This window comes from Carlito syrichta, unplaced genomic scaffold, assembly GCF_000164805.1.
Source record: "Carlito syrichta isolate Samal-C Ts95f unplaced genomic scaffold, Tarsius_syrichta-2.0.1 Scaffold307249, whole genome shotgun sequence".
Taxonomy (NCBI): Eukaryota; Metazoa; Chordata; class Mammalia; order Primates; family Tarsiidae; genus Carlito; species Carlito syrichta.
The window spans coordinates 155465-168477 of record NW_007251345.1 but is presented as its reverse complement, the minus strand read 5'-3'; the positions used below and the strand labels follow the sequence as shown (position 1 = coordinate 168477).

The 13013-nt window shown below is 36.2% G+C and overlaps 1 protein-coding gene across 1 annotated transcript in view; it reads right to left on the bottom strand.

The window, feature by feature from the left end:
• Positions 1-13013, bottom strand: part of KIF5B (kinesin family member 5B) — a 48051-nt gene that overhangs the window by 17528 nt on the left and 17510 nt on the right. Inside the window, exons 5-15 of the mRNA XM_008064256.1 lie at positions 12717-12765; positions 12097-12152; positions 11911-11998; positions 11559-11683; positions 10092-10196; positions 9647-9792; positions 9220-9368; positions 7126-7319; positions 5601-5669; positions 3636-3842; positions 895-1038 (exon numbers count right to left, since the gene is read on the bottom strand). Of these exons, the coding sequence (XP_008062447.1) occupies positions 895-1038; positions 3636-3842; positions 5601-5669; positions 7126-7319; positions 9220-9368; positions 9647-9792; positions 10092-10196; positions 11559-11683; positions 11911-11998; positions 12097-12152; positions 12717-12765 (1332 nt within the window). The remainder of the gene's footprint in view (positions 1-894; positions 1039-3635; positions 3843-5600; positions 5670-7125; positions 7320-9219; positions 9369-9646; positions 9793-10091; positions 10197-11558; positions 11684-11910; positions 11999-12096; positions 12153-12716; positions 12766-13013) is intronic.

The following is a 13013-nucleotide window of genomic DNA, read 5'->3' as shown; positions in this document are numbered from 1 at the left end:
ACAGTTCATTATATTATCCCTCTACTATTATACATGGGACATTTTTCATGTTAAAACTTAAAAAAATTAACTAAGCAGTGTTCATCTTTTACCTTTATTTAAACATTCAAAGCAACCACAAGCCAATTCATTTAAGAATGTATTCCTTGAGATAATAACCTTCACTGTCATTCCAATCACATACTTTTTCACATACAGTAATGTATTAAGATAATTTCTAAGCACAAAATCTTTATATAGCAAAGAATAAAACATGAAATCCAATACCAGTTGTACAGAACTTCCAAATTCAGAATGAAAAGAAAGCTGTGCCGGGCTCGGTGACTCAGCCTGTAATCCCAGTGCTTTGGGAGGTCGAGGCGAGCAGATTGCCTGAGCCCACGGGTTCGAGACCCGCCTGGGCAACTTGGCGAGATCTCATCTCTACAATAAAAAAAATTAGTTGGACATGGTAGCGCACGCCTGTAGTTCCAGCTACTTGGAAGGCTGAGGCGGAAGGATCGCCGGAGCCCAGTAGGTCGAGGCTGCAGTGGCCAGGAGCAGCCACTGCACTCCAATCTGGGTGACAGAGTGAGACTCCAACTCAAAAAAAGGAAAAGAAAGATGTTCTATATCAAACCATCTAAGCAGCAAATGTTACATTTTAAAAGAGGCAGATTGCCAGCCAAAACAAACAAGCAAAAAAGAAATCCAATAAATGATACTTACCAAATATGTCCATTTGTTATTTTCTGCTCGCGTCTATTTAAAATTAAATTAATACCATCTACCACCCATAGCTGTTGTAAGGATGAGATAATTAGTATGAAAATAACATTGTAAAAAATAAGCAGTAAACAAAAAGTACAAGCTGTATACAGATAATTATACTTAATATTTAGTTATTATATTTACCTTTACATCATTATTTCCCACAGCAATTCCTATTTCTGCAAGGTCTTTTAATAAAGATGCCATCATCTCAGCTGCTCGTTTTTTCTGGTGGTTGGTCATTTCCTTAAGTTTCTGAAGCTCAGCATCTATGCTCGCTAAAGTTGCCTAACAGAACCCAAAACAACAAGTATAGTTAAATCTATTAAATGAAAACTCAATTCAAATATTCATAGGTATTTCAAGTTCTTCATCTAGCCCTTACAAAATGATTTATTTTCTGCTTTTGTTTTCTTGAACTATTTACTGAGTTCTGGGTTAGCTCTCGGCTCAAATTTAAAAAAAAAATCCATTAAGAGCAAGCAATTTGTATTATTTCACTTAATTTTTGAGATTAGGTATTTTGTCTAGAAATAGGAAACTTAAAACTTCACTAGGTTTGAGTCCCATTTATTACTATGCTATGGGTTATCTTTGGGTCTGAGCAAATTAATTCTAGAACAAAACTGACAGTTTTATACATGATTAGTTAGCTATCTTTATCTAGTTTCTATATATTTACTGTAAAGAATTCACATAATGATTTGACACTGTGATCCAAGCAATTATCCAGGAGCTAGTGATGAAGTAATATTATTATCTCAACTTAGTTACTCTAATTATAAGTTTAAAGTAATAGTTCGTTTATCAGTTACAATGTCACCACATTTTGAAAATTCCAACCCAATTTGGTCCACTTTAAAACTATTCATCATATCACAAATCAGATAAAAGTTGAGCATCCCCAACCCGAAATGCTCCAAAATCTGAAACTTTTTCAGTGTTTACATGATTCTCAAAGAAAATGCTCATTAAAGCATTTCAGATTTGTGGGTTAGAAATGCTCAACCAAAGACGGGCACAGTGGCTCAAGCCTGTAATCCTAGCATTTTTGGGAGGCAAGGCGAGAGGACTGCCTTAGCTTAGGGGTGCAAGACCAGCCTGGGCGATTTGGTGAAACTTCATCTCTACAATAAATCAAAAAAATTAGCCGGGCATGGTGGCGCACATCTGTAGTTCCAGCTACTTGAAGGCTGAAATGGAAGGATCACCTGAGCCCAACAGGTCGAGGGTATCGTGGCTGTGAGCGTGCCACTGCACTCCAGCGTGGGAGACAGAATGAGGCTCCAATTAAAAAAAAAAAAAAACTCAAACAGTAAGCATAACACAACATTCCAAAATCTGAAATGCTTAAGACTTCTGGTCCCAAGTCTTTCAGATAAGCTCAACATGTATGACATTTTTAATTCAACATGTTGACTCTTAGTATCTTTCAGTAAAGATGCCATCATTTCAACTGTTTGTTTCCTTGGTGGTTGGTAATTTCCTTAAATTTCCAAATATCAGTAGTGTGTGTGCTCATCTAATTTCATGTACAATATGATATCAGTTATCTTGCAAGTCTCATAATGTAGCATGCTTCTACCATACATGTTTAAATTTTATTTATTTATTTATTTGTTGGAGTTTCATTCTATCGCCCAGGCTGGAGTGCAGTGGCATGCTGCAGCCTCGATCTGCTCAGGTGATCCTTCTGTCTCAGCCTTATAAATACCTGGAACTACAGGTGCATGCCACCACGTCCAGCTAATTTTTTGATGTTGCCTAGGCTGGAGTATAGTGGTGTAATCATGGCTCACCACAGCCTTAACTTCCTGGACTCAGGTGATCCTTCTGTTTTAATTTCCTGAGTCGCTGGGACTACTTTTTATTTTTTGTAGAGACGAGGTCTTGCTATGTCACCCATTCTGGTCTCGAATTCCTGGGCCCAAGCAATCCCCGTCTCAGCCTCCCAAAGTGCAGGTTTATAGGCATGAGCCACTGCACCTGGCCCAGAAAACCTTTTTTTTTTTTTTTTTTTGAGTTGGAGTCTCACTGTCGCCTAGACTGGAGTGCAGTGGCCGCTCCCAGCCACCGCAGCCTCAACCTGCTGGGCTCCGGCGATCCTTCCGCCTCAGCCTTCCACAGAAAACCTTTTTAAGTGTTATTTTGTACTGCTTTCCTTTAGCCAAATGCAGATGAATAGGGAATAAATGGTGGGCAGTGATTCTGAGTCTAATTCTAGGTGCTGATTTTTAAACAAACTAGCATTAACAACAAAAAAACTAAAAGAAAACAGCTCATCCATGGTGATGTTGAAACAATCACAGCTATAAACAATTTCTGGCAATACTGTTGGAGGCTGCCAATCTCTGCCCTCTAGCAATAATAACAAGTAAATCCCCATCTACTAGGGAACCACAAGGAAGATCCTACTACACTGTGCTAGGAAGGCACAGTTCCAGATGGTGGGAATATAACAGTAACATAAACATAAAATTACATAAGTTATATATCCATATGACTACTCTAAACAATTCGTAAATAGCATTTTCATTTTTATTGTATGTTTCTTAATTTATAGTTTGAATAGTTGTCTAATAGCTTTACCGAGCAACTAGAAGCTAATTTTTAATCTTTTTTCCTTTAACATTAGTAATACACATCAGGAATAGCCAACATCTTTTAAAATAACACTTAACTTAGATATAACAAATCTTTAGGAGTTAAAAAGATAACTGTCTTCTTCTACCTTTAAGACTTTATATATAGAAGGAATTTGAAACCGGAGTCTTTGAGAATTGATGTTATCAACCTTTGACTTATATAAAAATAAATTACTTAAGTAATTTTTGACTTAAGAATACCTGCACAAAAGTATTAAAGAAAACAAAACTATATCCTACCGATTTCTGATTCAGTTCATCACTAAGTAATTCATATTCCTTAGTTTTATCTTCAACTTCCTGAGACTTCTGATCATAATTGACAGCAAGTTCCTCTAAGGCCTGTAAAACTTCTTTTACTTCTTCTTTAGAAGCATCATTTTCAGCTTGAAGGCGATTCAGCTCAGCTTGCATATTGTCTTGATCCCTTCTGGTAGATGCCAGAAGCTATAACAAAGAGTAAAACATTTATTTTTGCCAGAAATACACAGGCTAAAAAAAAAAAATACATGAAGTTTTACAACTTGCTTAGCACAATGGGAATGAAACATGGAAACCACTAAGTGTGGCAGAATGTAATCATTTGGCAGATTTACTAAATGTCTACTATGTGCAGGTGCTGTGCTGAACACTGAAAGACAGGAAGGATTCAAAGACTTTGCCACTGAGGAACCTAATAGAGGACAGGATAGGTACATAAGTGCAATACAAGATGGAATGTAAGAGCCACAAAAGAGGAACAGTATAGGAAAGGGGGATATTTCTGGAGGGTATTCATGGAAAAGTTGGCTAGAACAACTTCAGTCACATACAAATCAATGCAGTACAAGAAAATGGCATTCTAGGCCCAAGAATACTGTGCATAAAATCAATAAATTAGCCGTTTAGAAGAATAGCTTAAAAGTTTAGATTGCTTTGTGCAACAAGTGGTGGCATCTGTGCTATGCCTCAGAAAAACTTAGTAACAGCATATAAAAATGTGAACTGGAGGGAAGACAAGAGATTGTTTAGGAGGATACTACAATCATCCAGATCAGTGGTTCTTCAGAAGGAATATGTGGAGATGTGTGGGAGTATCAAAAATGGAGTAGAATGCTAATGGCATTTACGAGTAGGGGCTAAGGATGCTAAATGTCCTATAATGTGCAGGACAGAACAACATAAAGAATTATCCGACCCCAAGCAGGATTCAATACAGCTGTTAAGTGCTATACCATTGCTTCCCTTGCTCTAAAGTTTTCTCTTAACCATACTCCCGTAGCAGCCAGGGACGCTTGGTCTCATAAATGTTGAAAAAAAAAATTATCTAACCAAAATGTCGCAAGCGCTCCTTTTAGGCACAATGCTAAAATGGAAGTAAGCAAAAAGATGATCTGATCATTAATTTCATTGGTGATGAATATCTGTTTCTTATTGAAGCTATACAGTCACTGTCTTCACCCTCCCATCCCCTAAAAAAACCTTAACGGGCTATTTTTCAATTATCCCCCTGTTATACCAGGCAAGATAAAATTAAGGTCTAGACTAGATGACAAGAAGACAAGAGAAATATGAAAGAACTAAAATGAAAATAAAGATGACAGAAATGAGCCACATATTGCACGTGGGTAGATATGATGGTGTAAAAATTGATTTCACTAATGTGACATTCCCATTCAAAGAGTCAAACTCAAAATTATAAAACTATTAAAGAAAAAGTCAATGGGACTCACAAACCAATATTTTATTTCTTTAATAATCCTTCAGATCTATAGCTTGTGTATAAGTGAATATAAAAATGTTTTTATATCTCTTCCCTCATATCCATGTGTAAATACTTTTCACTGAGGGAGAGAGAGTCTAAGGTTACTATAGCCTGCTGTTATAAATCTTCTCCACAGATCAATAAAAAACATTTAGGGGAGAATAACATGATAAACAGCATTGTACTTCAAAGCAAGTAAAGTAGGAGACAGTTTAAAAATCCAGTAGGTATACACTAAAGAATAAATAAAAATTAAGTTCTCCCCTCTGCTTCAGGTTTGAGGAAAGTCAAACTTTACATATGAGGGTCTCATAGGATACCCACAGTAAAGCATTCACATGTTCAATAAATTTAAAAATATAATCTTTAGAATACCGAGCTCTATGGATTTATCTTTTATGTTTAAATAATAACAAACTATAAAGCTTTTCTGGAAGCAATACGAAAGGTATTCAACTCACCTCTTCCTGATCCAACATTTGTGTCTTTAGTTTCTCTACCAGTTGGCTCTGTTGGTTAATTTCTTCATCCTAGAATTTGTAAAGTATCTAGTTAACAAAATAGCTAACAACAGGGTTCTACTTGTTTTGCAATACAGATTACTACTACTCTGATATATTTCAAAACTATCTCTCCAAATTCAACATAGTTTATTTTATTCCCTTTTTTTTGTTTTTTTTTTTTTGAGTTGGAGTCTCATTCTGTCACACAGACTGGAGTGCAATGGCCACTCCTGGTCACCGCAGCCTCGACCTGTTGGGCTCTGGAGATCCTTCCACCTCAGTCTTCCAAGTAGCTGGAACTACAGGCGCACGTTACCACACCTGGCTAATTTTTGATTTATTGTAGAGATGAGGTCTCGCCAAGTTGCCCAGGCGGGTCTCGAACCCACGGGCTCAGGCAATCCACTCGCCTTGACCTCCCAAAGTGCTGGGATTACAGGCTGAGCCACCGAGCCCAGCCTATTTTATTCCCTTTTAAGAAAACAGTGAAACAGAAGAAATTTCTTTCAACTATCAATAACATATTTATCATGCAATAAGAAAAAAGGGTTATATTTTTGAAAGCTATTCATTAAATACTTTAAATATTAAAAAATAATAGGTTTAAAGCAATTATTGAAAATAATGGTCATGTAACTACTTTGAACCTGCTATCTCTGCTCTAAATACATTTTAAAAAATCAACTTAAAGAATTATTTTCTTCTGGTCTCTTTATTGCTTTTTTCTTGCTTTCCATTCTATTAAGTTCTTAATTTGTTATTTTTCACAATATTAACATGACTTCTACGAGCAAAGCAGGAAGTTATTATTTTCACTCTATTCTGTTTCTTCTAACCTCTTTCCTCATATTTTATTAGGGTCTTCAGATCTCTGATTCTAAGAGGTCATATCAGTAAGGCCTAATGATCCAATGCCAAATTTTCTATCATTTTTTTCGTTGTTGTTGGAGTCTCACTCTGTCACCCAGGATAGAGGACAGTAACACTCATGGTTACTGTAACCTCAACCAGCTGGGCTCAGGCAATCCTTCCATCTTAGCTTTCTAAGTAGCTGGAACTACAAGTGTGTGCCACCAGGCCCGGCTAATTTTTGAAAATCTATTGTAGAAACAAGGTCTCACCAACTTGCCCAGGCTGGTTTCAAACCCCTGGCTTCAGGCATTCCTCTTGCCTGGGCCTCTCAAAGTGCTGCGATTACAGGTGTGAGCTACCGCACCTGGCCCAAATTTTCTTTAGAAAGTACTTTTAGCTTAAATAAGAAGGATAAAATGCCCCCATATACACAGTTTCTACACAAAAACTAAAAATGTGATTTACATTTTCTATTGATACAATGATTTTTAAAGTTAACAGAAATAAAGGGTGTATAGATCGTAAGTACCCATAATATTAAAATGAGAAGCATTAGAAAATAAAAGTACCTATGTCAGTAATAGCCCAAAATTTCCAAAAATAAAACAGACCTAAAATAAATAATGCCTACCTTGTCATCAAGTTGTTTGTATAACTTAGCAATTTCTTCTTCACACTTTCTTCTTTCAGCATCAGTAAAATTTCCAGTAACTCCAATCGTAGTTGCTGGTTTATCATTGGTAACAGTAACATCCTTATCCACTGCAAAAGCTTCCAAGTTGGCCTTCTCTTTGTCAAACTGTTCATCAACAGGCACTGTCTCCCCTAAAACAGGACAATAGAATGGTTAAATAATCTCTTCAAATTCAGATTATTTTTCAGCTCCAAGATTCCCTTCATCTCACTTTTTTTTGAGGCATCATCCAGGCTGGAGTATAGTCACACAATCATGGCTCACCACAGCCTCCCCCTCCCAGGCTCAAGCGATCCTTCGGCCTCAGCATCCTGAGTAGCTGAGACTACAGGCATGCACCACTATGCCCAGCTTATCTTTAAAATTTTTCTGGGCCAGGCTCGGTGGCTCAGCCTGTAATCCCGCGCCTTTGGGAGGTTGAGGTGAGTGGATTGCCTGAGCCCGCGGGTTCGAGACCCGCCTGGGCAGCGAGACCTCATCTCTACAATAAATCAAAAAATCAGCCGGGCGTGGTAGCGCGAGCCTGTAATTCCGGCTACTCGGAAGGCCGAGGCGGAAGGATCGCCGGGAGCCCAGCAGGTCGAGGCTGCGGTGGCTGGGAGCGGCCACTGCACTCCAGTCTGGGCGACAGAGTGAGACTCCAACTCAAAAAAAAATAAAAAAAAATAAAAAATTTCTGTAGAGACAAGGTCTCACTATGTTACCCAGGCCTCCTCCGTTCTTTTGATGCCAGAATTCTTTTTTTGATGTCAGGATTCTTAATTCAATCGTTTACTCCACAGAGTAAGTCATGGGCCTTGTCCAAAGATATGCATTCAACAGATATTTGTTTAATGAAGTATACTGGTAATGCCACTTACAGTTCTCAGACTCTCATGGCTCCTTTTGAGTGAAACTCATAGTTCTACTGTATAAGTAGCCATGTTTCATAATCATAGAGATAATTAGCACAGGAGATTGCATCTCACACCAGGGTAGCTAATCCAGTGTAGTAAGATGATTTGTAACCTGGTAGAAAAAGATGAGCTGGGCCAGAGTCTCTTTCTTGGGAATTTTACTTTACAGATTCAATGCCAGTTAGCGGTAAGGATAGAAATGGAAAATTTATTCAGTAACATTTTTTTTTTAACATCTGACTTTTTTGAGACTATTGAAAGCTATAGACCTTTTCTCAAAAAAAAAAAAAAAAAAAAATTCCACATACACAAACACACACTTGTAGCATGTTAAAGGTATTCATGAAGTACCCATGGATCCCAGATTAACAACCTTTGACTTTTAGAAAGGTTAGAGAGGATCGCTATGATACTAACACAGAACTTAAAAGAAATAAGAAAATAGCTGTCCCGTGGCAGTGGTTCATACCTGTAAGCCCAGCACATTGGGAGGGTCAAGAGGATCATTTGAGCCCAGGAGTTTGAGACCAGCCTAGGCAACATAGTGAGACACTGTCTCTCTAAAAAAAAAAAAAATTACCCAGGTATTGTGGCACACACCTATAGTCCAGTTACTCAGGAGGCTGAGACGGAAGGATTGCCTGAGCCCAGGTTGAGGCTGCAGTGAACAGCAGCTGTAACACTGCACTCCAGTTTGGAGTATAAAAGGTAGCTGATAATGAGAAAACAGAGCACACACACGCACACACACACACACAAAGTAGGTAATTAGAGAGAAAGACAGACCAAGTGACTTGGGAGAGAGAGGCTAAGAGCATAGTTTGCTTCCTGTAGCTAGCTCCCTTTGGCTCAAACTTAAGTGCCACTGTATCATTACTCAGCTCCAGGATTTCTAATTGTTAAACAGTTATTTCAAAGTCTCTTAAATTTCTTGGAAAATTTAAATGAGGAAATTTAAATGAGGAAAATTAAAATGAACTCTTTCCTTTGTATTTTCTTGAAGTTCACTGACCTTACTAATAACAATTATTTTGAATTCTCTTGTTCATTCACAATCTTATTAAGATCTCAAATTTATAAATAAGCTCTGAATCTGTATTCGACAAACTTAGATGAAAAATTCTTAAGTTATTACCATTACGCCATCGGTTGAGTTCATTTTCAAGCCACTGAATAGTGTTCCGAAGGGTCTTATTTTTTTCTTTTTCTTTTTCATACTTCTTTTTCCACTGTTCTGCAGTTAACTCTACATTGACACAAACTGTGTTCTTAATTGTTTTAGCCCTAAGAGATGTAATAAAAGGAAAATAATGCTAAATTAAAGCTTATCACATACATTTGACTAAAGTTAGTATTTGACTTTAATGTGTACTAAAACTTAACTCAAACCAAGCAGCCTAAAAAATGGACGTACTAGTTCGCATTATCTGTCTCTCAAATGAAAATGAGTGTGTCTAGCCCACTAACAATATGCATAGATTTGATAACAGCTGACATTTTCCTAAATTTCATAAACAAAAGGCCTTCCTACAGTTAGGCTTTGTATTTTCTAAACAACAAACCTTTGGCCAAATAAGAGTGTAGATTTTGTTTCAGACTCATTGTATGATGATGGAGAGCAGCAAATTACAATAGTAGTTCTACAGTTGCCACCTAATGAATCTTGAAGGATTCTTGTCATTTTACTATCCCGATATGGAACATACGTCTGCATACAAAAACAAAGAAAGAAAACTAGTGCATTTCCATATAATAACATTTGTTATATAAATATGCTACTTTAAATAAAATACCAAGTTCCTTTGGTTATTTTAACTGCTTGATATTAAGAGGAGAACTAGGATATACATACTAATACTATAAAATAAACTAAAAGGCAACTAATTTGCATATATAATTCAAACACAATAAATCTTTCTCATCCACACACACTCACGCAAACATACATATCTATATTTAAATAATACTCCATAAGGTAAGAGGGAAATAGATGACATGTATACTCACACTACCCTCAGCCAAAGCAGAAATGACATTTCCAAGAGCAGAAAGTGACTTGTTGATATTCTTAGCTTCATCCAGCACAGCACCTTCAGCTCCAGTTTTACTAACCTATATATAAGATTTTAAAGAATGAAACAAAATTACAAGTTTAAGATAATTTTCTTTAAATTTTCCATAAAGTTCATAGGTCATTAATAACCAGGAAAAAACAAAGAAAGAATAACAAAAAAAACCTCATGATGTTATTGCCAAGCATTTATTCTAACCACTATCACTTTTGTTCACTACTCTTGCAAGAACCTAGTCAAATAAACTAGTCATATGATAAGAATGTGATTAAAGAGACATCCAATTTTAGTTTGTGGTTACTCTTGAAAATAATCAATTTACAGCCGGGCTCGGTGGCTCAGCCTGTAATCCTGCACCTTTGGGAGGCTGAGGTGAGTGGATTGCCTGAGCCCGTGGGTTCGAGACCCGCCTGGGCCGCGAGACCTCATCTCTACAATAAATCAAAAATTCAGCTGGGCGTGGCAGCGCATGCCTATAATCCCAGCTACTTGAAAGGCTGAGGTGGAAGGATCGCCGGAGCCCAGCAGGTCGAGGCTGCGGTGGCTGGGAGCAGCCACTGCACTCCAGCCTGGGCGACTGAGTGGGACTCCAACTAAAAAAAAAAAAAAATCAATTTACATATAAATTTGTAGCTCAAGTTGTTAACCCTCTTTGTTGCATTAGAAAAGAGAAATCTTCTAAAATTTGCTAATACATAATATTGATCTTTTAAATGTTAGAAAACATATTGCATTTAAACACATTATATAAGCAAATTTGCTTCAAGAATAGTAATGATAGCTGAAAAAATGGCTTCTAAGAATTCTCAAGATTAGAGTTAGTCTTTGAAAGACACGTATGAGAATTTTGAATAGAATGGAATACGTACATCATTCCAAGCAAAAGAAACAAAATAAGTAGAACAGCAAAAATGGTCACAGAAGCCTATATGGAAACATTCAAATTTACTTTGATTTTGACATACACTAGAATAAGATTCTACAGAACTGTAATAAATAATCATCCAAATAGTACAATAAGTACAACCAAACTAGAAAAAACTAATGGATAGTTCCCAGTTTTAATAGAAGCTCATTGTCAATATGAATAGATAGCAAAAATTAGGAAAGGAATATCTAATAAAATTTATAATGCCAAACAAGTTCTCAATACAAACACACATTTTAAGGTACAGGTGGCACCTACTGGTTGAACTAGGCCATGGTCAAGTAACAGTAATTTGGAACTGATTATTCAGTTTATGTAATCATAAAGCACTGGCATCAACAGTTATAATTCTCAGATTACCAAATTCAATTTAGCAAGTTTTCAAAATGTAACAATGCATCTTGCGTAAGTTCCAATTCAAGCTAAAATATATAAAAATGCTTAAATATCTATCAGAATATATAAAGATTTTACCTTTTCACTACCAGCTAAATCAACCAGATAAAGTTTTCCACTCAGCTTTTGTTCTGTTTGTGTGTTCTCTTGTTTTACATTAATAAGAAATATACTGTGACTCCTAGAGCTATGTTCATTCATATCTGCAATGAAATTACAACAAACAACTATAAATAAACATGGCTTTCCCTTACTAACAATTTCTCAAAAGCATTACTTTACATAAGAAAAAGCTGCGACCGAGTGAGACTCTAATTCAAAAAAAACCCCCCTCAAAAAAAAAAAAAAGGGGGGGGGAAGCTCACAATCACTGGATAAGTATATTTTAAGGCTGTTTTATTTATACCCCAGCCAGTGTTACTCTACTTACTTGTAACTGCTACATGTCTGTTGGATTTTCCTTCATCTATTGTATCCATAACTTCATCTGGACTACACACAAAGCGCTCTGTACACCCCTGTGAAATAGGTTTTTAAAAAGTATGTTATCCTTTAAAAAATTTATTGCAGGCCTTTTCTAAACAATCATCCATTTGTTTATTTATTTTATAAGTACCTTTACATAGGGAACTCGGTTTTTGTCTTCATGAACTGAAAGGTTTGTCTTTGAAACTGAAAAAGAAAAATAAACAATATTAGCAACATTCTCTTAAATGCTAACACTGATTGTGAAATAAATAATTCAGCTGGCAGGCTTCCTCGAGCAACAGATAAACTTTAAAAACTACAAAAACATCACTTTAATGCAGATCTCGTAGACATAGAAGACATACTTAAACAGAAACAAGTGCAGCATTATAGAATTTTAGGTCCATTCCAACCTCTATCCCCCATATCTTATAAATAAGAATATTAAGCCTGAGTAGTTCAATGGTTTGCCATGGACAAAGTATCTAACTGACAGTTAACAGAATTCTAGAATTCCAGGCTCAGGTTCTCTACCAGTCCAATACTCTAATTGCTACTTAAGAAGTATCCATAAACATGTACTTTAAACAAGTTATTCTATGTAGCAAAAGGTAGTCAAATAAAACTTTTAAAAGAAAAAAATTAAATGTCTAGTTCTAATAATATAAGACCATTTCACATAGGTTACTAAGAAATGATCTCACATCTACTACTAAAAATAAAGTAACAGGTGCTATTTAAAACTGATCAAACAACAATTTAACTTACCATCTAATAGGTCCCTGATCTTATCCAAATATATTTCAAAATATGAAACCTAAAGGGTAAATAAATACAAAAGGGAAAAAAAAATCAACCTATTAAAATTATAAAATAGCTTCTCCACTTACTTATTCATTAAATATTTATTGACATCTGCATGCCAGGCATTGTCTAGATTGGGGGGACAGAGTTATCAACATACCAGCCATAGCTCACATTCTAATGGGATGACATAAATTACCTAAACTACTGAAATAACTAAAATTAAAAGCCACTTCATTACATATTTCCATCTAAAATGAA